At 42.1% G+C, this 22,030-nt stretch overlaps 7 protein-coding genes and 1 pseudogene across 9 annotated transcripts; 4 read left to right on the top strand and 4 right to left on the bottom strand.

Moving 5' to 3' along the window:
• The first annotated feature begins 1,336 nt into the window (after positions 1–1,336).
• LOC104714401 (homeobox-leucine zipper protein GLABRA 2) lies at positions 1,337–5,502 on the top strand. Its single transcript, XM_010431749.3, has 9 exons — positions 1,337–1,699; positions 1,824–2,086; positions 2,899–3,016; positions 3,115–3,654; positions 3,737–3,841; positions 3,931–4,321; positions 4,423–4,694; positions 4,787–4,873; positions 4,950–5,502. Exons 1-9 carry the CDS (start codon positions 1,622–1,624, stop codon positions 5,328–5,330), a joined length of 2,235 nt encoding a protein of 744 aa, XP_010430051.1. The 5' UTR covers positions 1,337–1,621; the 3' UTR covers positions 5,331–5,502.
• Positions 5,503–5,707: 205 nt separating this feature from the next.
• On the bottom strand, positions 5,708–6,296 carry LOC104716001 (small ribosomal subunit protein uS17c pseudogene; annotated as a pseudogene). The gene has a single exon (XR_015565832.1). The product of XR_015565832.1 is annotated as a small ribosomal subunit protein uS17c pseudogene (transcript).
• LOC104714400 (rop guanine nucleotide exchange factor 12-like) lies at positions 5,708–8,872 on the bottom strand. The gene is made up of 6 exons (XM_010431748.3): positions 8,362–8,872; positions 8,153–8,269; positions 7,902–8,056; positions 7,733–7,807; positions 7,332–7,592; positions 5,708–7,237 (listed from the first exon to the last, which is right to left on the bottom strand). Exons 1-6 carry the CDS (start codon positions 8,624–8,626, stop codon positions 6,569–6,571), a joined length of 1,542 nt encoding a protein of 513 aa, XP_010430050.1. The 5' UTR covers positions 8,627–8,872; the 3' UTR covers positions 5,708–6,568.
• A 113-nt stretch (positions 8,873–8,985) lies between these two features.
• Positions 8,986–10,583, top strand: LOC104714395 (glyoxylate/hydroxypyruvate reductase A HPR2). The gene is made up of 2 exons (XM_010431743.3): positions 8,986–9,764; positions 9,964–10,583. Exons 1-2 carry the CDS (start codon positions 9,342–9,344, stop codon positions 10,480–10,482), a joined length of 942 nt encoding a protein of 313 aa, XP_010430045.2. The 5' UTR covers positions 8,986–9,341; the 3' UTR covers positions 10,483–10,583.
• Positions 10,584–10,632: 49 nt separating this feature from the next.
• On the bottom strand, positions 10,633–13,055 carry LOC104714397 (la protein 2). Its single transcript, XM_010431744.3, has 11 exons — positions 12,918–13,055; positions 12,736–12,814; positions 12,475–12,627; positions 12,231–12,373; positions 12,005–12,153; positions 11,850–11,933; positions 11,696–11,766; positions 11,398–11,609; positions 11,154–11,298; positions 11,002–11,059; positions 10,633–10,863 (listed from the first exon to the last, which is right to left on the bottom strand). Exons 1-11 carry the CDS (start codon positions 12,960–12,962, stop codon positions 10,779–10,781), a joined length of 1,224 nt encoding a protein of 407 aa, XP_010430046.2. The 5' UTR covers positions 12,963–13,055; the 3' UTR covers positions 10,633–10,778.
• Positions 13,056–13,166: 111 nt separating this feature from the next.
• On the top strand, positions 13,167–18,499 carry LOC104714398 (uncharacterized). Of its 2 annotated transcripts, XR_015565831.1 has the most exons (10): positions 13,167–13,452; positions 13,554–14,120; positions 14,197–14,288; positions 14,423–14,776; positions 14,894–15,196; positions 15,291–15,518; positions 15,616–15,837; positions 15,945–16,482; positions 16,582–16,906; positions 17,089–18,499. XR_015565831.1 is itself a non-coding variant. In XM_087464450.1 (9 exons), the coding sequence occupies exons 1-9, from the start codon at positions 13,326–13,328 to the stop codon at positions 16,809–16,811; spliced, it is 2,661 nt and encodes an 886-aa protein (XP_087320576.1). In that variant the 5' UTR covers positions 13,167–13,325; the 3' UTR covers positions 16,812–17,056. The 2 variants fall into 2 exon arrangements, 1 of the variants encoding a protein (XP_087320576.1); XM_087464450.1 differs by lacking the exon at positions 17,089–18,499 and having other exon boundaries at positions 16,582–17,056.
• Positions 16,915–18,155, bottom strand: LOC104714399 (mitochondrial arginine transporter BAC2). Its single transcript, XM_010431746.3, has 2 exons — positions 17,919–18,155; positions 16,915–17,731 (listed from the first exon to the last, which is right to left on the bottom strand). The coding sequence occupies exons 1-2, from the start codon at positions 18,153–18,155 to the stop codon at positions 17,078–17,080; spliced, it is 891 nt and encodes a 296-aa protein (XP_010430048.1). The 3' UTR covers positions 16,915–17,077.
• Positions 18,500–19,166: 667 nt separating the features above from the next.
• LOC104714391 (uncharacterized) lies at positions 19,167–22,011 on the top strand. The gene is made up of 7 exons (XM_010431739.3): positions 19,167–19,778; positions 19,862–19,994; positions 20,489–20,592; positions 20,690–20,834; positions 20,935–21,075; positions 21,163–21,445; positions 21,536–22,011. The coding sequence occupies exons 1-7, from the start codon at positions 19,738–19,740 to the stop codon at positions 21,781–21,783; spliced, it is 1,095 nt and encodes a 364-aa protein (XP_010430041.2). The 5' UTR covers positions 19,167–19,737; the 3' UTR covers positions 21,784–22,011.
• The last annotated feature ends 19 nt before the right edge of the window (positions 22,012–22,030 follow it).

Below are 22,030 nucleotides of genomic sequence, written 5' to 3'. Positions count from 1 at the left end.
CTTCCTTCCCCTCGTGCCTTTACCGTTAGTCTTCTTAATACTATTGTTTATTTACACTGCTACTAGCTAGTGTATTAGATTCGATTTGGATTCCAGGAATATATATATATATATACTATTATTAATATGGCCTGGAGCACAAGCTCTATATATATATATATTAGTATAGCTAGCCATTTAATCAACTAATTAAGGTTACCATCCATGTAGCAGCTGTAATATTCTGTAGTCATCAATCTCTCTTACCAATGCTTTTCAAGTTTCCTATGCCGAATAATGCAATTACTTGCGTACTATATATACACCCGAGTTTACAATACAGTATATGTATATGGTAGATATATAGATTGTCTAAAACCAAAGATGTGATGATGATAGCGTTTTGCATAATTAAGTTACCAATTGTTTCAAAGAAGTGATCTGATCAACAATAATAGATAAACTATAGTACGTACATACACTATATTAAATTATAACTAATTGTATATAGTAGTAAGTAATTAATAAACAAATACAAGTCATGAAAATAAGAGTAATGATGATGATAGATGCATGATGATAATTAAGGAGGGAAGAAGAAAGCAGAAAATGCGGTTGGAAAATTAGGTGCTTAAAAGTTAGTTGAGTCCATCCCCAGTATCTAACGGTCAACTCTCTCTTTTTCTAGACTTAGATAGATTAAATTAAACCAATTAATAATTAAGAAATCATAATCTGACAAAATATGTCTTTCTCTTTCTCTCTCTACACACTTAAAGAAGAGACAGGGGAGAAGTTCGTATTTTGTTTTTATACCCTTAAAAATCAATCATGCAACCCGCCGCGCCGGCCCCCTTATTCTCATTCCTTCTCCCCCACTGTCTACAGTAATCTACTGTATTTAGCAACGTCATTATATATATTTGTAGTTGTACGTAGTTTTAACGGATAACAATTCATGATTAATGGCATGGCATGCATAGCCAGCTACTTATATATACACGTATGTTCAAGTTCAACTCTATCCTCGCATGATTTTCAATCCATCAGTTCTTGTGCGGACACGAACGATTATAAGTAGCTGATTTTCCATATTCAAATTTAAATTTTGCTGGATACATATATAGGATAATCGAATTATTTTTATAGAGCAAAAAAAAAAAAAAAAGAATTGTCGATCGTTGGCTGCAATTTCTGTAGCTGGCCATGTTTTAAACTAATCAATTGTCGGATTGAAGAAGCTAGTAGTCAATATTATAAATAATACTATACTCCTACTTAATAAAACAGTAAAAGAACTAATTAAAGAGATGGGTATATTAATTATTTTTTAAAAACTAATTATAATAAAATTAAAGATGCACCTAAAAGTCAAGCGGCACGTAGAGAAATGGAAGAAAATATCTGAAGAACGACCGGTTATATAATTGGAATTGAAGAGGCTACTACTGTATATCATCATCATCCATCGATCGATCATATATAGCTTATAATTAATACTATAAAAAGGTACATTTATTGTTGGTAGTATATTTTAAAAAGAAAAGAGAGAGAGAGAGATATATATATATATATAAAAGGAAGAGGAAGTGCGACGAGAAAGAGGGGAAGATAAGCAAATTAAGAAGGGATTGGATTTTGTATGTCAATGGCCGTCGAGATGTCTTCGAAACAACCCACCAAAGATTTTTTCTCATCTCCAGCCCTCTCCCTCTCTCTCGTACATAGCTCTCTCTAATTCTTTCTGTATAATACATACATACATACACTCACATAAACATAATATAATACTATAATTTTGTTTATATTGATTTTAATGGAGACATATCTGTCTACACGTACAGGCTGGGATATTCCGAAATGCATCTTCCGGCAACACCGACCCTGCCGAGGAGGACTTTCTGAGCAGAAGGGTAGTTGACGATGAGGATCGTACAGTGGAGATGAGCAGCGAGAACTCAGGACCCACGAGATCCAGATCAGAGGAGGACTTGGAGGGTGAGGATCACGAGGAGGACTTGGAGGACGACGACGGCAACAAAGGCAATAAGAGGAAGAGGAAGAAGTATCATCGCCACACCACCGATCAGATCAGACACATGGAAGCGTACGTTCTTTCTCTTAACCCTCTTTTAATATTTCCTCTCTATACCATTTTTATGCTTCAGTACCCCTCATCCCACACTTCTCCTAATTATAGTTTCACTAGGGGATGATCCGATATTACTTCATTAAATCCTTTCTCTTAACCCTGTTTTAAGATACTTTCTTTAAATCCTTTGATGGCAATGCCCTTAGGGTTTCAAACAAAGGAACTTCATTATTTTTTAATTAGTTGTTTTTTTTTTCCTTCTGTGCCTGTTCATTTCTAGATCTCCACCCCTCCCTCCCCTCTTTTTATTTCCTCCCAAATATATATACATATATATGTGTGTGTTTTATTTCATGTAACACCTCATCTCCTTATACTCTTACTTATATATATATAAGTAGTACTTAGTGGAAGGATGATGGTGTCTTGCGCTGAAGAGTAGCATAATATTTCACACGTTAATTTACGCCTCTCAATTAGTTTCACACCTATACTTAAAAGCTAAAAATGTATTCATATATTGCCGATGATGATTATCCAGCATTGATCATTTCCATGCCCTTAGTTGCATAGTTTGCCTACGCTTTCTCTTAATTATAAATTCTCGCCCTCTTGTCCAGACATGATGACTTTAGTTGTAATTATACTACACTATGTAGGCTCAAACGATAAAGTGTTAATTTGTTTCGTTCGATCATAATTAAAGCCTAATGGTAAGTATAGTTAGGGTTCAGTTGCTTGCATATGTAAGACGTCTTAATTTAGAAAACAACAAACACATGTAAATAATAATTAATATGTCTCTGAATTATTTGATGAGGTTGCAGGCTATTCAAAGAGACACCACATCCGGACGAGAAGCAACGACAGCAGTTAAGCAAGCAATTAGGACTGGCTCCTCGCCAGGTCAAGTTCTGGTTTCAAAATCGCCGCACCCAGATCAAGGTATGTATATCTACGTGACATTTATTGATTTGTGAGAATATATTTTAAAAGACCATGCATGCAGTAATTAGTAGCTATAAAATAAAAACACTGAACAGGCTATTCAAGAACGGCACGAGAACTCGCTGCTCAAGGCTGAGCTAGAGAAGCTGCGAGAGGAAAACAAAGCCATGAGAGAGTCGTTTTCCAAGGCGGCTAATTCCTCCTGCCCCAACTGCGGAGGAGGCCCCGATGATCTCCACCTCGAAAACTCCAAACTGAAAGCCGAGCTTGATAAGCTTCGTGCAGCTCTCGGTCGTACTCCCTATCCCCTGCAGGCTTCATGCTCCGAAGATCAAGAACAACGTCTCGGATCTCTCGATTTCTACACTGGCGTGTTTGCCCTGGAGAAGTCCCGCATCGCCGAGATTGCCAACCGAGCCACCCTTGAACTCCAGAAGATGGCCACCTCCGGCGAACCTCTGTGGCTCCGCAGCGTTGAGACTGGCCGTGAGATTCTTAACTACGATGAGTACCTCAAGGAGTTTCCTCAAGCTCAAGCCTCTTCGTTTCCTGGAAGGAAAACCATCGAAGCATCCAGAGATGTGGGGATTGTGTTTATGGACGCCCATAAACTTGCCCAGAGTTTCATGGACGTGGTACTTAATTTTTTAATTTTTATTTTTATCACTAAAGGATGACTCAAGGATATATGCAATAAATTAATTGATGTGCGTGCAGGGGCAATGGAAAGAGATGTTTGCGTGCTTGGTCTCAAAGGCGGCGACTGTTGATGTAATCCGTCAAGGTGAAGGGCCTTCACGGATTGACGGTGCCATTCAGTTGGTGAGTTACGTTGTCAACTTTCTATATTTCATACTTAAAGTGACACTTAATGACGACTACTGAGCTGATACATGGGAATGGACTGGCAGATGTTTGGGGAGATGCAGCTGCTCACTCCGGTCGTTCCCACTAGAGAAGTGTACTTCGTGAGAAGCTGCCGGCAGCTGACCCCTGAGAAATGGGCTATTGTGGACGTCTCGGTGTCCGTGGAGGACAGCAACACGGAGAAGGAGGCTTCTCTTCTTAAATGTCGGAAACTACCCTCAGGGTGCATCATCGAGGACACCTCCAACGGCCACTCCAAGGTCACCTGGGTGGAGCACCTCGACGTGTCTGCCTCCACAGTTCACCCTCTCTTCCGCTCCTTAGTCAACACCGGTTTGGCCTTTGGGGCTCGACACTGGGTAGCCACACTTCAGCTCCACTGCGAACGCCTCGTCTTCTTCATGGCTACCAACGTCCCCACCAAGGACTCTCTCGGTCTGTCTATATCCCTGGATCCTCCATTTACTATCTCTGTCTTTTGATACATATAATCTTTTCATTACTTCTAAACTCTCTCTCGGTCTGTTGATGATCAGGAGTTACAACGCTGGCCGGGAGAAAGAGCGTGCTGAAGATGGCGCAAAGGATGACACAAAGCTTCTACCGCGCCATTGCTGCATCAAGCTACCATCAATGGACAAAAATCACCACAAAAACTGGTCAAGACATGCGGGTTTCTTCCAGGAAGAACCTCCATGATCCTGGGGAACCCACGGGAGTCATTGTCTGCGCTTCTTCTTCCCTCTGGTTACCTGTTTCTCCAACTCTTCTCTTTGATTTCTTTAGAGATGAAGCTCGTCGCCATGAGGTACATTCTCAAACCCATACGCGTACATTTTATGCAAACGATAAAACGGGATTCAACTCATATATCTAACTATACATCATCATCATCATCAGTGGGATGCTTTGTCGAACGGAGCACATGTTCAGTCTATTGCAAGCTTATCCAAGGGACAAGACAGAGGCAACTCAGTGGCTATCCAGGTACGTAGGTTTATTTTGTCTGCACAATTCTTTCAATTTGTCTCGGCTTCCCTATAATCTGGATATCAATTTCCAGACAGTGAAATCGAGGGAAAAGAGCATATGGGTGCTGCAAGACAGCAGCACTAACTCGTATGAGTCGGTGGTGGTATACGCTCCTGTAGATATAAACACGACGCAACTGGTGCTCGCGGGACATGATCCAAGCAACATCCAAATCCTGCCCTGTGGATTCTCAATCATACCCGATGGAGTAGAGTCACGGCCACTGGTAATCACGACAACACAAGACGACAGAAATAGCCAAGGAGGGTCTCTCCTCACACTGGCCCTCCAAACCCTCATCAACCCTTCTCCTGCAGCAAAACTGAACATGGAGTCTGTGGATTCCGTCACAAACCTCGTCTCTGTTACGCTACACAACATTAGGAGAAGCCTACAAATCGAAGATTGTTGATGACAACAGGTGCCCACTCTCTTATATGTGAAGAAGAAGATGTTACTATCTATATATAAGTATATGATAATGTATAGCATTGCATTAAGTATTGTACAAAAACGAGGACGAGCTCTCTCTTCTGCAATCATATTATTATTATCCAACACTAAATATATATTTGGTCCACAAAGCTCTCAGATTCCATTCTCAAATATGAACCAAAACAAAAGTGGAATCACTTAGACCAGAATCCACGAAAAGGCATATTTATATTTTGCTACAGACTAAAGAACAGATAACAGTAGTTGGAATCGAAGACATTGCCAACACAAACATCATTCACATTCTAAATGTAACTGAGGAGGCAAGGCAGGTCAGGCAAAACAAATTGGTACTACTAGGAAACAAATCAGATTGAAATAACAAAAGCATTCCATAGAGATTACAGAGAGTTGGGGATACACAAACAAACAAACAGAAGAAGGAAAAAGAAAGAAAGAAAGACAGCTTTTACCGACAGAGAGAAAGAAAGACAATAGTAATGCTCTAAGCAGCAGCAGGCTGCTGAGACTCCAAGGGAATGCCAAGGAGGCCATCTCCTCCGGATTTCCTGGCGACGACAGGAAGAGCCACAAATGATTTAGTCTTACTGATGGGTCTGCTCTTTTCCAGCAGCACCACGTCGCCCACCTTGAACTGATTATCAGGGTCATGAGCTTGGTACTTCTTCTTCATCCTCACTCGCCTCTTGTACTTTGGGTGGGGAGCCAGCCTCGTCACCTCCACCGCCACAGTCTTGTCGTTGGTTGCGCACACCACGCGCCCCTGCATCGTTTTCATCGCTCTGATGACCGGAACTAAAGCCGGCATTTTAGGGTTCGGGAATGAATTGGGCTTTGAGAGGGAAGAGAGAGGAGTTGAGCCATGGGCGAAGGGAGACGAAAGCTTCAGAGCTTGCAGAGATGAGGTTATTAGTGACGTCATCGTTCTCCCCAGAGAGGATTGGGTTTTGGAAGAAGAAGAAGAAGATAAGGCTACTTTACATTCATATATACAGATGAAATTGGTTTAAAATGGGTTTTACAGTAAAATGGGCCTAATCTTAAAGCCCAATTGGGGTTTTTTTTATAAACAAAGAATTACAAAGCCCATTGAAAAGTTTTGAATCCTAAAAAGAATAATTAATTTAATTTATCTGTCTTCCTTGCTCTGTTTTTTTGTTTGCCCCTCCTCCTATATCTCCCCCACCACCACATTTAATGCCGGGCCGTTGGACTCTTGACGCCGCCTAGGGTTTCTAGGTATGAGGTCTTCTTTGTGGTCACTGCGGGCAGCTTCTCCTTCACCAACTGATCATCCGATACATCTTTCTTGGACTCCAAGTCACCGTTCCCCTGACCAGCCTGATCGAAGTCCCATCCCATGAAATCCGACAGCGTCATGCTCCCGACCAGCGTCTCTTCCTCTGATTCAATCGGCGGGCTCCTCTTGTTCACGGCTCTGTCTGCCTCCAAAACATCGTCTATTCTCGACAGTACCGTGTACGCCAAGCTCTCCAATATTCTCGAGTAGCTCTCGAGCACCGCTTGACCCACGTCCTTGTTGAACTGGATCTTGCTGATGTCGAGTGAAGACTGAGAAATCCCTGGGTATCTATGCTTGAGTATGAGCAAAATGGTCTCAGCCCGCTCTTCGAACACCTCTCGCTTCTCCAGGCTCACTCCGGACGCCCATGGTGCCGATGACTTGCTGTCTTTGTAAACCATTTTGCGTTTCCATATAACGATTGATGCCTCGATTCTGTTTTTGAGGTCGACGATCTTGTGCTCTGAGGACATGTCCATGCTGTTCAGGAACTGGTCCGGGTCAAAGAAGTCCACCGTTATATGCTTGTACATCTGATCCCCGAGACTCGCCCTCCCGTTCTGTACAAACCAAACCAAATAAAAAAAACAATTCTGAGTAAGTATTATTCTCTCATACTCAATAACAAACTGGATTGTGTGGTTGGTTGGTTACCTTTGGGAGAGAGTCGATGTAGCTCTCAGGTATTTCCATCTCGAACAAAACCTGTGCGTTTATGGCCATGGCTGCCTTTAGAACCTGGTTTACACAGTCCTTCTGGTACTGCAAGAACCTTCTAGCTGCATCTGATAGACCATCTGGCGGAACTTTGACTGTCGGAATCCACCATTTTTCGTCGTTTCTCTTGTCTGCGTCGGAGGAGTCTTTTGAAACATAGCTGAACTCGCTTTGGTCCTTGAAATTTTCTAGACAATCCTAGGTAGAGAAATTAAGAGGAGCTGGATGATGATGATTCTAATTGGAATTATTTAAAGCACTGACATTTGTTTCTTCACAATGTACTTAGGTCAACCCATATATATCAATTAGGAGATGAGAGGTAGAGAGGTCCTTACGATGAGCATGGCGTCCAGTTTCTTCAATGCGGGGATGTTCATGTGTAGGTCAGTACGTTGGCGTGTGGTCATTATCTGTTAAATCATCAAAGACCAATAACATTAAGGAATCATGTATGGGATGTTTTACCAAATGAAGGATAGATAGATAGGTAAGCAAGTAACATGCCTCCATATTGGTCCCATCTTTATTTTTTTGCTGAGATGGAGCAAACTCCACAACGTAGTCGGTCACCGAGAGAAGCCAATCAATCTCTTTTCTCCATCTTGCTCTCCTCTCTGCAGGCATTGGCTCCAAACGTCGTTGCTCTCCGAACACGGAAGCTACGTACCAACCACACATATATAAACGTCGACGTCAGAGATGGTTGGTTAATAAAAAAAGAAAAGAAAAAAGAGGGTCCATGATGATCCAGCTACCTGCAATGTTTGTGATTGCGTTTGAGAGGGCGAGAGCAGAGGATACTCCTTTGCCTCCACCGGAATTATCCTCTCCCAGCAACAGCTTGGAGAAGCGTTCTTTCATCTGCTCCACATCTGCCATTAATTATCGCAAAGCCATACGTTAGCTAGATAAGAAAGGAGGGGGAAGTCACGAGAAGAGAGAGAGAGAGAGAGAGAGTACATGCCTGCCAAAAGCTGCTTTTCTCTAGCCAGTGCGGCGGTGAGCGCTGCTTCATCCGCAGCCGATCTTAAAAGTGGCGGGGCCTTACCAGGATGAATAATGGTCAACGGTTCGGCCTCGTTGGACCCCGTGGCAGCCTCATCTAGACCTGTCTCGACGCTGAGACTTTTGGCGTGTCTCGTTGCATTGTTGTTTTCGTTGTTCCTCCATTTGAAATTAAAGAGCCTGCTCCTATAGCTTTCCTGTTCTTCTTCTGATGCACGAACCATTCCTGGTTCCTTTGATCGCAGCACGAGAGAGAGAGAATTAGAGAGGATCGAAAGGGGCCTCTCTTGAGATAGGGAGAATCAAAATGTAGTGGGAGGGGGAGAGGAGAAGCTAATCGAGCGGCAAAACAATAAAGAGGATTTGCCTCCCTTGTTACAGTGACTTTGGCTTTGAGAAAATTGTGGAGCTTCTTCTTTCTTTTTTTGGGAGGAGGGGACGTGGGGCGCATGTTTTTAGACCACACCTCTTAATTTTAACTAATCATTATTTAGGATTTGGATAATTTGAGATAGAGAGAGAGAGAGGTGTGTTTGAATCAAAATTGTTATATTATAATATATAAGAATAAAGTATGTGAATTGTGATTAACCAACCATTTCACTGGATTCTGCATTGTCAACGGCTACGTTGCTCACACACTGATACACACATACAATGTATTAGCAACGTATATGTTCATGAATCTCAAATATGCATGAATGAATATCAAACGTGCAATGCTGTCGTCCGTTATGAAAAGATTCGGCCGACACAGCTTACTTAGCGGCCCATTAATAGTAGGTATTTTAAGTTATGGGCTGAAATAGAGGCCCATTATATATTATATCTCTGTTAAAGACGCATCGTCCTCGTCGTCAGTCGATAACTCAATCCATCATCACTGGGGAGACGCCAGAGAGAGAGAGAGAAGAGTGTCTGGAATTTCGAAAGAAAAAGATGGAATCAATCGGAGTACTGATGATGTGCCCCATGAATTCGTACCTAGAGAACGAGCTTGAGAAGCGCTTCAACCTTCTTCGCTTCTGGACTTCTCCTGAGAAATCCGTCCTCCTAGAAACACATCGGAACTCCATCCGCGCCGTCGTTGGAAATGCTTTTGTCGGCGCTGATGCTCAACTCATCAACGATCTTCCCAAGCTTGAGATTGTCTCCAGCTTCAGCGTCGGCCTAGACAAGATTGATTTAGGAGTATGCAAAGATAAAGGGATCCACGTCACCAACACTCCCGACGTTCTCACCGAAGACGTCGCAGATCTCGCGATTGGGCTTATCCTCGCTCTCCTCCGACGCCTATGTGAGTGCGATCGCTATGTCCGCAGCGGAAAATGGAAGCAAGGTGACTTCAAACTCACCACTAAGGTTCTCTCTCTCTCCCTCTTTCAAAGTATTGATCGAAGCCTGCATACATAAAATCGAATTTCTCATGTCAAAGAAATCAAAGTTAGTGGTGATCGCTCCTGGTTGGAAATGAATTTGATGTTTAGATTAGAAAAGAGCTTTGCTTATCTTGGTCTTCGACTTGTATCTCTGCTTTAACATTCTTGCTTGTTTGACTCAGTTTAGTGGAAAATCCGTGGGCATCATTGGACTAGGTAGAATTGGGACTGCCATTGCAAAGAGGGCTGAAGCTTTCAGCTGCCCAATCAATTACTACTCCAGAACAGTGAAGCCTGATGTATCCTACAAGTATTATCCAACGGTGGTTGACCTCGCTCAAAACTCTGACATCCTCGTGGTGGCATGCCCGCTGTCAGACGAGACCAGACACATTGTCAACCGTCAGGTGATGGATGCCTTAGGACCAAAGGGTGTGTTGATAAACATAGGCCGTGGACCACATGTTGACGAGCAAGAGCTTGTAAAAGCTCTAACAGAAGGCCGCCTGGGTGGGGCTGCCCTGGACGTGTTTGAGAAAGAGCCGCACGTGCCCGAAGAGCTCTTTGGCCTTGAAAATGTCGTTCTTCTCCCTCACGTGGGAAGTGGCACTGTGGAGACTCGGAATGCCATGGCCGATCTTGTGGTGGGTAACTTGGAAGCACACTTTTCTGGCAAGTCACTTCTCACTCCGGTGGTCTGAATGATGATTCATTTGGGATTTGGTTTCTTTTGAAAGACTGATACACTGTCGTATACAAAGAATGGATTTTGAAATCTAAACGAAACCTCTGTTTTATGTCTCTTACTTATCTTTCTTAGTGTAGGAGTGGCGCATAAGTTAGGACTGAAGTTGACCAAAACAGATAAAATACCCTTTACCAAACTACTCACAGACGACATTATAATCGTGAAGTAAAATATCTATTTTGTTGAGAATTAGTTGAACCTAAAAAAAGTAGAGAAGAGTATGGCATAACAAAAAAACCAACACTACAACTAGTGCTCCTTTCGAGCCTTCTTGATTGGTTGTGCGGATTCGAAACACACATCTTTGCCTCTTTCCTTGATGTCACCTTCTTTCCTGATACAAATGAACAAAGAATCTTGGAGTTAAGTTGGAGCACTCAATGAAGAACAAGAGACAAATGAGTGCTGGTACAAGCCAAGTCCCAAGTATATGCCCTGCAATGAATAGACAAGGTTTGGTTTGATGTCATACCCTTCTCCTTCCGGCTCAGCTGATGATAGTCTTTTCCACAACTCTCTCTCGATCTCCCCTGAAAGCATTAGTATACATACCAGTCATTTCCAGCGTTTCTATGGTTAACTTCATTTTTTGGCACGACTAACTCAAGGGAGTTGCCACCTTACCATTCACTGCTTCAAAGGTTATTGAGAAGTTATTCTTCACAACTAAACCTCCAACAAACTCCGCAGCTGCACGGGCTTTCGTTGCTGTTTCTGAATCTATGAAGCAAACGTAACCCGAATCCAATCCACGAGAGTATTCTATGTGCTGCAATAAGCACAGGAAAAGATGATTGTTCAACATTCAACAATCAATTTTTTGTCCAAGGGATTGGTGGTTGTGGTTAGGCAAAAGGTTGCAACTTACCTTAACGCTGCCAAATCTTTGAAAAACATCCTTGAGAACCTCAGAGTCAAGAGAATCACTGTTGTTCCATGGGGGAACCGCAAGTTGATCAGCAGTGTTAACTCTCTCCTTGCCACCTTCCTTCTTTCTATCAGTTTCTTCCAACCTCTCTGCAATGCCTGTCTCCTTATCTTCCATCTCTCTGATGTTAATATTCAGAGTCTTGGGTTTTTCTGCAACCGAGAGCAGTTGCTTAGAGAGCAGTTCACATGTTTTTTTTAATAGAGATCAACAAGAATCTTGAGAAGCGAGAAAGTACCTTTGTTCGTTATATTTTCTCCACTGGCTATCCATTTCAAAGTGAATTTGACAAGCTGACCTATGCGGAATCTGTAGCAATATATAGAAACAAATGAGCCAACTTGCACTTGATAAATTAAGAAGCGTTTTGGTGATAAAAAAAACAAACTGACTCATTGTGGGAGGTATCTATAGGACTTGAGCCTGATTTTCCGAGTAGCTTGATTAGATTCTCTCTTTGACAGTCAAAATCACTCCTGCATAGCAAACAGGAATGGTCAGGTAAATGCCAATATCTATCTACATAGGAAAACCATCCTGAACTTACTTTGGTATGAGTACTAAGTCGGCGCCTGCATAAACCAAACTCTGCCTCAAAATAAATTCAGTGTCTTGTTCAGAGGAGAATTCAACCAAAGCAGTGCCACAAAAGTGTCGCTTATCTGCGATGTGGTGAGGTAGCCTCACACTGTTCACCTGAACAAGTAAAAAACTCTCATAGTTAGGAGAAGGAGATTGATTATTAGACGCATGTGAAGAAGAAGAAGAAGAACCTTGGCGTATTGAGAGAAGAAAGAAGCTACATCGTCCATCTTAATGCTGTACTCAAAAGGTGAAGCCGCAAGGGTTCTTCTGTGGACTTGTTCAAGCACTTCTTCCGGTTTGGAGAGTTTCGTTCCTCTACCGATCCTTAGTCCTTGGGAGCAACAAAGGGTAAGGTAGGCAGATGTGGAAGAAAAGAATTATGATTCATCATAATATATATATAATTGACAGACCAAAGAGAAAGAGTTATACCATTGTTGGAAACTTTAAGAAAATGAGAGGTGCGCAAGAGAGTAGCTACATCCTCCAAAAGTCTGGGAGGGATGTCTTCTCGTTTGATGTTGTTACCGAGGCCGAGGAGGTTCCTCATACGAGAAAAGGAACAAACCAGACGCAGACTAACCACTAGAGAGAGAGAGAGATTCGGGGCGGGGCGTATCAAGGAAAAATCAAAATTAGAAATGAATAGAATCTGAGTTTACTCTCTAGTGCATGTATATATAGAGAGGATACGGCCATCTTTGCTCTTGGTGACTTCCCTGTTGAGGAAATCATCTCTGGGTAGATTACTGTCACTGAAGTAGAACTCCACCTTCAATTTAACCAGACAGATAACAAAAAATGTTAAACAAGAGAGAGACAGAGAGAGAGAGAAATAAATCAGAGATGAAAATGAAGGAAATCAATCAGCAGACCTGGGTAAGCAACTTTCTGGCGGTTTCTTCGTTGAAGGAAGCCATAGCTGCCTGATTCACTGCAATCGGAGAGAGCCCGGAGAAGAGGAAGAAAGGAGAAACGGTTGGGGATCTGATACATTAATAGGCCCATCCATACATTGGTAGGCCCATCAATTAATTGGGCTATTTAATTTTCCGTTCGAGAGAAGAGATAAGCCCATCAGAAGCTGAATTGGAGTATTCTGAGCCCCGCGTCCAAACAGCCTCGTCTTCTTCGAAATCGGCGGCAAAATGCCAGTTGGGGTTTTGGTTGGAGCCCTGAACTGAAGGAAGGGGGTGGGTGGGTCATCATTCATCAATCAAAAGTCAAAACCCTGCACTGCAGCAACAAATAGAAGGGAAGCTGAGTATTTCTTCTTCTTCTCGATGACGACGGAGAAACGAGATTTCCCGGCGTTTCCGTACAAGCCGTACTCGATCCAAATCGATTTCATGAATGCGCTCTATCAGTTTCTGGACAAGGGAGGCGTTTCCATGCTCGAAAGCCCCACTGGTTCTTCCTACTACTCTCTCTCCCTCTTTCTTTTATTGTGTTTATTGGATCCCTCCTTACTTATCTTAGGGTTTGAATCTCACTCACTCTCACTCACTCAGGTACTGGCAAATCTCTTAGCATTATCTGCAGTGCTCTCCAGTGGTTGATTGACCGCAAGGAGAAGGGTTTGACTCAGGTTTCCGACACGGTTGATGTTGATGATGACGACGACGACGAGCCCGATTGGATGAGAGATTTTACTCCCAACGATAACGATAGAGCCAATCACAAGAGCTTCAAATCCTCATTTTGGCTCACCAAACATGCCAAGGAAAAGGAAAAGCGAGGGGATGTTTCTGTAAGCAAAGACGAAGACGACGAGGCTCTTCTAAACGATCAAGAGTTTTTGTTGGAAGAATACCAAAGCGAAGATGATTCATCATCTCCGGGCGGACGTAAGTCGTCCAAGAGAAAACCCGCCGGTGGTTTTGACAGTTCATCATCAGAGGATGATGATGAAGATGACGATGACTGCTCAGATGACCAACATGGACTCAAGGTTTACTTTTGCAGCCGAACACATTCACAGCTTTCCCAGTTTGTCAAGGAGTTGCGCAAGACTGTGTTTGCCAAAAATATCAATGTTGTCTGTCTCGGCTCCCGAAAGAACTTGTGCATTAATGAAGGTTTCCCATCATTTTCTCCTTCCTCTTTCTTCATTGTTTGCTTCTCTCCACTTACTTACAATAGGGTCATGTACAGATGTTCTTAAGCTTGGTAATGTCACCCGAATCAACGAGAGGTGCTTGGACTTGCAAAAGAAGAAGAAATCTCAAGTGGTCTCTAAAAAGAAGGTACACATTCTCAACTTGTTTAAAGAGTCTTCTATCTTGCATTGCTTGTTTCCTCGTTGTGCATGGTCATTTAGTTTAGTAGAATGAAACGAATATTTTGCTTGCGCTAACTAATTGAAGCTTGAACATTCCAGAATTTAGGTACAAATGTAAGGGTAGGACGAACCAAAGCTTCTTGCAGATGCCCAATGCTTAGAAAACATAAACTACAGCGAGAATTCAAGGCTGAGAGTTTTCAACAAGAAGCCATGGACATTGAAGATCTTGTTCAGCTTGGACGACAAATGAGAACTTGTCCATACTACGGTTCTAGAAGAATGGCCCCGGCAGCTGATCTTGTTATTCTTCCATACCAGTCTCTTCTCTCAAAGTCTTCACGGGAATCTCTTGGTCTAAGCTTGAAAAACAGTGTTGTTATCATAGACGAGGCTCACAATTTGGCTGACACACTTCTCAGTATGCACGATGCAAAAATAACAGTGTCACAGGTAAAATATCATCTGCTTTTTAGAGCACATGTTCTTTGAATAGGATTATTTCGAAGCTGCTTTGCTGATACCTCACACAATGTCGAGTCATGATTTCTATGTTATTGTGTATTGCAGTTGGATGATATACATTGCAGCCTAGAGAGTTATCTGGGAAGATTCCAGAATCTCTTGGGGGCTGGAAACCGGAGATACATCCAAATTCTGTTGATTCTCACCCGAGCCCTCCTCAAACCTTTTACTAGTGAGAAGAATCTAAACAGCGTAAATGTTGGACTTGATACGGGAAACCCTTCTAAAAGCAATCCTTGTGGTGCTTGTTCGATGGCGATATATGACTTTTTGTTTTCGCTGAATATAGACAATATCAATTTGTTCAAGTTACTTGCCTATGTAAAGGAAAGCAATATCATTCATAAGGTAATTGGTTCTTCATATTTGCCCCTTTCGCTTGTCCAACTCTTTTCTCCTGTCCATTGCCCTTTTCTTAACTTTTCTGTTCAACTATGTCCAGGTCAGTGGATATGGGGAGAGAGTTGTTATGTTGCAGAAAGATCCAGTGGCTCATGAGGAAACGAGCAAGTTAACAAGTTTTAGAGCATTTTCTGATATGTTGGTAGCACTCACTAACAACAATGGTGATGGGCGGATAATAATTTCAAGGACGAGTTCGTCTACCTCTGGTCAACAAGAAGGGTACATCAAATATGTCATGCTTACAGGAGCAAAGTTATTTTCGGAGGTTGGCCCTTGCATAAATGAGTCTTTTTTTTTAATTTCTGCTCTGTAGTGGTTTCCGCAATTCAACAATGTAATTGTTAAATGATACATATTTGTAGGTGGTAGATGAAGCGCATGCTGTCATATTGGCAGGTGGGACACTTCAACCTATAGAAGAGACAAGGGAACGACTCTTTCCATGGCTACCATCGAATCAGCTGCAGTTCTTCTCATGTAGTCACATCGTCCCCCCTGAGAGCATAATGCCAATCGCAGTTTCACATGGTCCTTCTGGTCAGTCTTTTGACTTTAGCCACAGTTCAAGAAGCTCAACAGGAATGGTGGGTAATCCAATTGACAGCTAGTTTTCACACATGTTTTATTCCTTTAACATTAATGAGATCCAGAAAGAGTATTGTGTTTTTGACTTTCCGGGTATGGTTGACAGATACAGGAGTTAGGACTCTTAATGAGCAACCTGGTGGCAATGGTTCCTGAAGGAGTTATCGTATTCTTCTCCTCCTTTGAGTATGAAACACAGGTGCACACAGCATGGAGTAACTCAGGGATACTCAGAAGAATAATGAAGAAGAAGCGTGTGTTCAGAGAACCCAGAAGAAACACTGAAGTAGAAGCTGTTCTCAGAGATTACAAGGAAGCTATAGAAAGCGAAAGAGGGGCAATAATGCTAGCTGTGGTTGGCGGGAAGGTGTCAGAAGGAATCAACTTCAGCGACAGCATGTGCCGGTGTGTTGTGATGGTTGGTCTGCCGTATCCCAGCCCGTCTGACATTGAGTTGTTAGAGAGAATAAAGCATATAGAAGGTCTTGGAGATTCAGAATCCGCAAAACCTTCTCTGAGTTTGGTAGATGATTCTTACTACAGTGGAGATGTTCAAGCAGGATTTGGCGTGTTAAAGAGCTGCAAACGGAGAGGAAAAGAATACTATGAAAATCTGTGTATGAAAGCAGTGAACCAATCAATCGGTGAGTTTGTAGTCTCAAAAAAAAAAAAAAGATGTTGCTTGCGTTTTAATTAGTATTGATGGGACTGAGACAAAATGTTCTTCCCTGGTTGCTTTGCAGGTAGGGCCATCAGGCACATAAAGGATTATGCAGCCATTTTACTGGTAGATGCTCGATATTCTTCTAATGATCCATCCAAAAGAACATCTCATCCATCCAACAAGCTCCCAAAGTGGATCAAAGATCGTCTAGTTTATTCGAGCAAAGGCTACGGAGATGTTCATAGACTGTTGCACCAGTTCTTTAAACATAAAAATGTTGAAGACTCATCCGAGACCAATCAGCATTAATTAGTGACCGTGTCTATGAGAGAACATGTTGGAGGACATACATCCTTGGCACTCTCTTATTTTGGGTATCTACTAAAACCATTAGCAAAAAAGTGGTAAGAGATAGCAAAAGAATTTCATCATTTCCATCTGTTTCCTTTTTGGGTTTGTAATAATTTCTGAATGTCACAGTGATTTCTGTCTGATCCTTAAAAGAAGAGTCAGATTTGGTTGACCAAAGCAATCCAAAATCTATTATGTGCTAACTACAACATTCACTTGTTGGCCTATTTGTTAGACTCGCTTTCCTGGGACAACTGAGCGGATGGGAAACACCTCAAGGCAACCTCATAAGCAGCAAAAATAGCACCGTTGACGACAAAGGCCCTGGCAACAGCAGTGCCGAGGCCACGCCAGAGAACGCTATAGCCTTCCTGTTGGACGCTCTTGCGAAAACAATCAGAAATGCCCTGGTAAGCACCGTGGCCTTGTTGGAGTCTGGTCTTGACGACATCAAGAGGATAACAAGCAACCCAGCTGGCAACACCAGCAAGGCCACCAGCGAGCAACATGGTGGTGAGGTTTTCTTCTCCAGTCTTTCTGCAGCCGGGATGAAGCCTTTCCCTGACATACTCATAGGTCCAGAAGTAGAGGCCATGAGCGGGAGCATCTCTGAGGACGGTGATGGTGAGGCCTTTGTAAATACCTCTAAGACCTTGGGTCCTAATGATGGACTTGGCCAAGCTGAGGGGACCACTACTGGTCTGCTGTAGCTGGAGACGAATCTTGAGGAGCTCGACAGGGGTGAGCAAGAGGCTCTGGACAGCACCGGTGCCAACACCACCAAGAGCAACGCCAGTGTAGGAAGGAGGTTCATCAAGAGGAAGAGAGGAATCAAAGGAGCGAGAGAGTATGGCGTATATCTGGAATACCATAGCATTCTGCCGGGAGGGGGCAACACCAAATAAAGAAAAGAAAAGAGAGTATCAATAATGCATCTTTTTGTTCTTTATGATGGGTGGGATTAGGTGGATATTCTGAGCTTTATTATCCGCAATCAATCCAAAAAAAAAAAACAGAAAAAGGTTGAATGAATCTTTTCTTGAAATGGTAGAAAGAGGAAAACACCTGAAAAGTGACGGAGGCCAAGGGGGCAGCCATGCCTCTGTAGAGGGAGGTGGGACCCTCGACGGCGAGCATACGACGGAGAATGGTGAAGGCAGATCCCGATTTGGAGCTATGTTGTTGCCGAATCCTCAGGGTGTCCAAGGGGTATCCGGAGACGATCCCGGCCACGCCTCCAAAACCACCGGCGACGAATTCTCTCCCCCAGCTGCTCGCCAAAAACTCCGGCCAGAAATCCATCTCTCGGAAGGGCTTGTACGTGAGTAGGAACAAGGAGGAGGAGTCACAGACTAGAAATCAAAAATCGGAGTCTTTGTTTTTGTTTTGTTTTTGGGAGAGCTTTTAGTACCAGAAGAAACGCTTAAGATTGATTGAGACTGAAACTGCACCGACCTTTTCACACCATCTAGCTCCAACCCACTCCCGCCACCTACGCACATATCCTGCCAAAAACTTTCTCGCACTGGACTGGGCGCCTTCTTTTTTGTTTTATAAGTAATAATGAAATTCTCCTAATCCTTTGTCCACTAGTCTTAATGAGGATTTTTAACTATGATGAGTCTATTTACGTTATTTTTTTCAAAGCCTACGAAGAAGAAAAACGTGTTATGTTAACTCCCCAATCCATAGTTTTAAAAACGGTATATTGTCAAGGAACAAAAGTAGTGCACGTAATCCCCACATCATCACATAAAGGCAAATTAATTAAACGAGCCACATGAAGAAGAAGAAACGTAGAGTACACTGAACATTTTTTACGTATTTTTCTTCATTATTTGTTATTATTATATATCTCTTGCATAGAAATATAGAGGCCATAGACGTCAAGTTAATGATTAACTTTGTTAATTTTCACCCAAATGAGAAATCTACATTCTTACTTGTTAGTTCTTCTTTTTTGGTTTAATAATTCTTATCACATCACAGCAGATTCTCCTTCTTCTTCTTTTTTAATTAGATCCTTCCTTGTCTGAAACAGTGAAGCACATTTACTAATACACACCTAAGTCTCTAAGTTGGAAGGAGCACAAGTTAAAAGCACAAGTGTAGGAAACTGATCAGTGATCACCTTCTCCTCCTCTTTCTTTCTTGATAAATAATGCAAAGTGCAGACGACGTCAATGGGCTTTGCCTATGTTGCTTTGGCCCAATTGAGATATTATCCAAAAAGAGATCACATTTGTTGTTGATTTGAACTTTGAATCGATGGTTAATATTATAAAACTTTCGGGGAACAGAATCGATGATGATAGAATAGAAGAAGTACAAAAAAAGCATATATTTATGTACTGTATGATGATAAATCGATCAGTGATGAGATCACTCTCACTCACATACGGGAGTTGAATTCCGAAACTAACCCTAGTCAACCACCTTCTCTTGCGGGGAACTCCACCCTGTTTTGTTAAAACTACAGCTCCCCGACCCTATCCGAAGCGCGCGCGCTATAATAATATAGAGATGATGATGCTTCTCTCGTCGATAAAAAATCGGAGGAGACAAAGGTTCCGTGGTTTTCTTAAGTCCGTTTCTTCAGATCTCATGTAAGACCGAGCCAAGCCAAGGTCGTTTCTTTTTCACATTCCCTTCTCTCTCTCTCTCTCTTTCTTTCTTTCTTTCTTTCTTTCTTATAAAGCCAAAGCCCTTCCTTTATAGCGCCATCTTTCCCAAAAAGGACGACACATTTCTTCTCTATCTCTCTCTTTCTCTTGCACGAAAGAGAGAGATATAACAAAAACCACACCCCAAAACAAAACACAAAAAAAAAAAAACCCAAAACACAAAACGAAGAAGAACAAGAAGAAAACATTCGAAAGGCACAATGTTTCATGGGCTGTTTAAACCCAAATTCTATACGAAATGGTAAGGTTCTTCTCTTTTCGTTTCCGTTCCCGTTTCAATATTGGTTTCTTTCATCTTTGTTGATTGCACAAAATCGTTATCAGCAAGTTGTTGGTCAAGATAACCAAGACAAGAGTAGACACCGTGAAGAGGAAGAAAAACTCGGTTTGCAAATATCTCAAGAACGACATTGTCGATCTTCTCAAGAACAACCTCGATTACAATGCTTATGGCAGGGTACGTAATTTCCCTTTTTCTTTTCTTTCTTTGTTTCTTTCTTTATCCCTAGCTTTTAGATTGATTCAACAAGTCCTTTTCTTTTCTTTTCTTTGGAGTTTTATATTATATGTTCATAACTCTTCATGTCCGATCCTCTGTATGTCGCCGTTGTCATTTAAATGGGTCACGGGGATCTGATTGGTTCTCCGAACGTGAAAGCAATTACATTTCCAACAGAAAGAAAGAAAGAAAAAAAAAAGAATAATTTTATTCTCTTTCTAAAAGAGGGTCAACGATGGTTTCGTTAAATCCTTAGTTCGTTCTATATTAGTATTATACGGAAGCAAGAGCGTAAAACAGAAATCTATATAAATTTATTTGTAATGCTGTCACCAGCTGGTTATAACAGAGTCGAGTGACTTGTTGCTTAAGCAACAAATTGTGTGGCTTAATTGTGTTTGTCTTTTGAAGTGAGTACGTAATTAAGGGTTTTGAGATTGCGTGTGTGACAGGCAGAAGGGCTTATTGAGGAGAAAAGAAGGCTGGCTTGTTATGAATTGTTGGAGCAGTTCTGCAACTGTATTGCATCCAATGTCTCTCTCTTACAGAAATCCAAGTAAATTAATTACAACACACCTTTTAAAATTGGCCTCTGGAATTGGATTCATCATCCTCATCTAAATATCTGGTACCTGATTGTGTATGAGCTGCAGTGGGTGCCCTGACGAGTGTGGCGAGGCCATCTCCTCCCTTGTATATGCGGCCGCTAGAGTCTCTGAAGTGCCTAAGTTACGCGACCTCAGGTCTTTATTTTCTGAGAGATACGGGAATACTCTTGAACAGTTTGTGAATCCTGAGGTACGTTACGTACATCATTTTTTGTTTTGGATGACTTTTTTTCAATAACCACCACCACTTGCTTGCTGAGTGATGACTCCATGGGGATGGGAATGTGAAGTTTGTAGAGAGATTCAAAGCAGAGCCGCCGTCAAAGGAAATGAAAGTGGAGCTGCTGCGGGAAATAGCTAGAGAGCACTCCATAAAATGGGATGCCAAGTCTTTAGAGCAGAGGTTGTACACTGCAGCAACACCTCCTCATGTGAGTCTCTCTCTCTCTATTTCTTGTTCTTGTGTATTTTTATTAAATACCATGTCATACAATTTGAGCGAGACACTCTCATTGCAGATGGAAACTGAACAAGCAAACAGAAAGAGCAACGACACAAGAACAAGCACGGAAAACAGAATAAGCCTTTCCTCTTTCGATGACACCAACAAGTCCATGAGTACAAGCGAAGAAGACTCAATGAGTACTACAAGCGGGAGTTGTGTAACTGCCCCTGAGGAGGATCAAGAAACGAAACCATTCTACTACAGATTCATCATGACGCCTGCCCCTTACAAAATAGAAAAACAGGAAAGCCTTCCGGAGAAGATGACCAAATCTGACCTCATGGCCGACGACAATGGTGAGTAGCAACTAGCAAGTACATGATAAAAGAATAGTTTATTGTTTTTATATTTGTTGGTTAAGCGGGCTAAGTAGTGATATGAAACAGATTCACCGAGAGGCGAAAAACCGAAGCCGAGATCAGTGAGACGAAGATTCGCAAACCCGCCCCCAGAAGCAGATGAGGAAGCATTGAAGCAGAGAAAGAACATGAGATCAGAAACGATGGAGAAAGCAAGCGGAGAGGGTACAAGAAGGATGAGTCGTCGAACATCCTCGTGGCAGCTTAAGCACTCCTCCAGTGTCCCAGATTTTGATGAGGTCGCCGCCCGCGTCGATGCTCTTTCACGAAATTGATTTTGATTAGGTCGCACGCAGCCTAAGCACTTTACTTCTTAGTGAATTACATATTAGAAGAAGAAAAAAAGACTTAAAATGTTGTTTTTGTTTGTTTGTTGCGGTCGTCGTCATTCGTCAGTGTGTAAAAAGTAAAGACTTCGTCGAGTTCGTATTCTTTTGTAAACTTATAAGCAACACAAAAAAAAAAAAAAAAAAAAAAAAAAAAAAAACCTAAAATCATTGGAATCGATCGGCCAAGTCCACT

The sequence above is a fragment of the Camelina sativa genome, chromosome 9, assembly GCF_030686135.1.
Source record: "Camelina sativa cultivar CO46 ecotype springtype chromosome 9, ASM3068613v1".
Classification (NCBI taxonomy): domain Eukaryota; kingdom Viridiplantae; phylum Streptophyta; class Magnoliopsida; order Brassicales; family Brassicaceae; genus Camelina; species Camelina sativa.
This window is presented reverse-complemented; position numbering and strand designations above follow the sequence as displayed.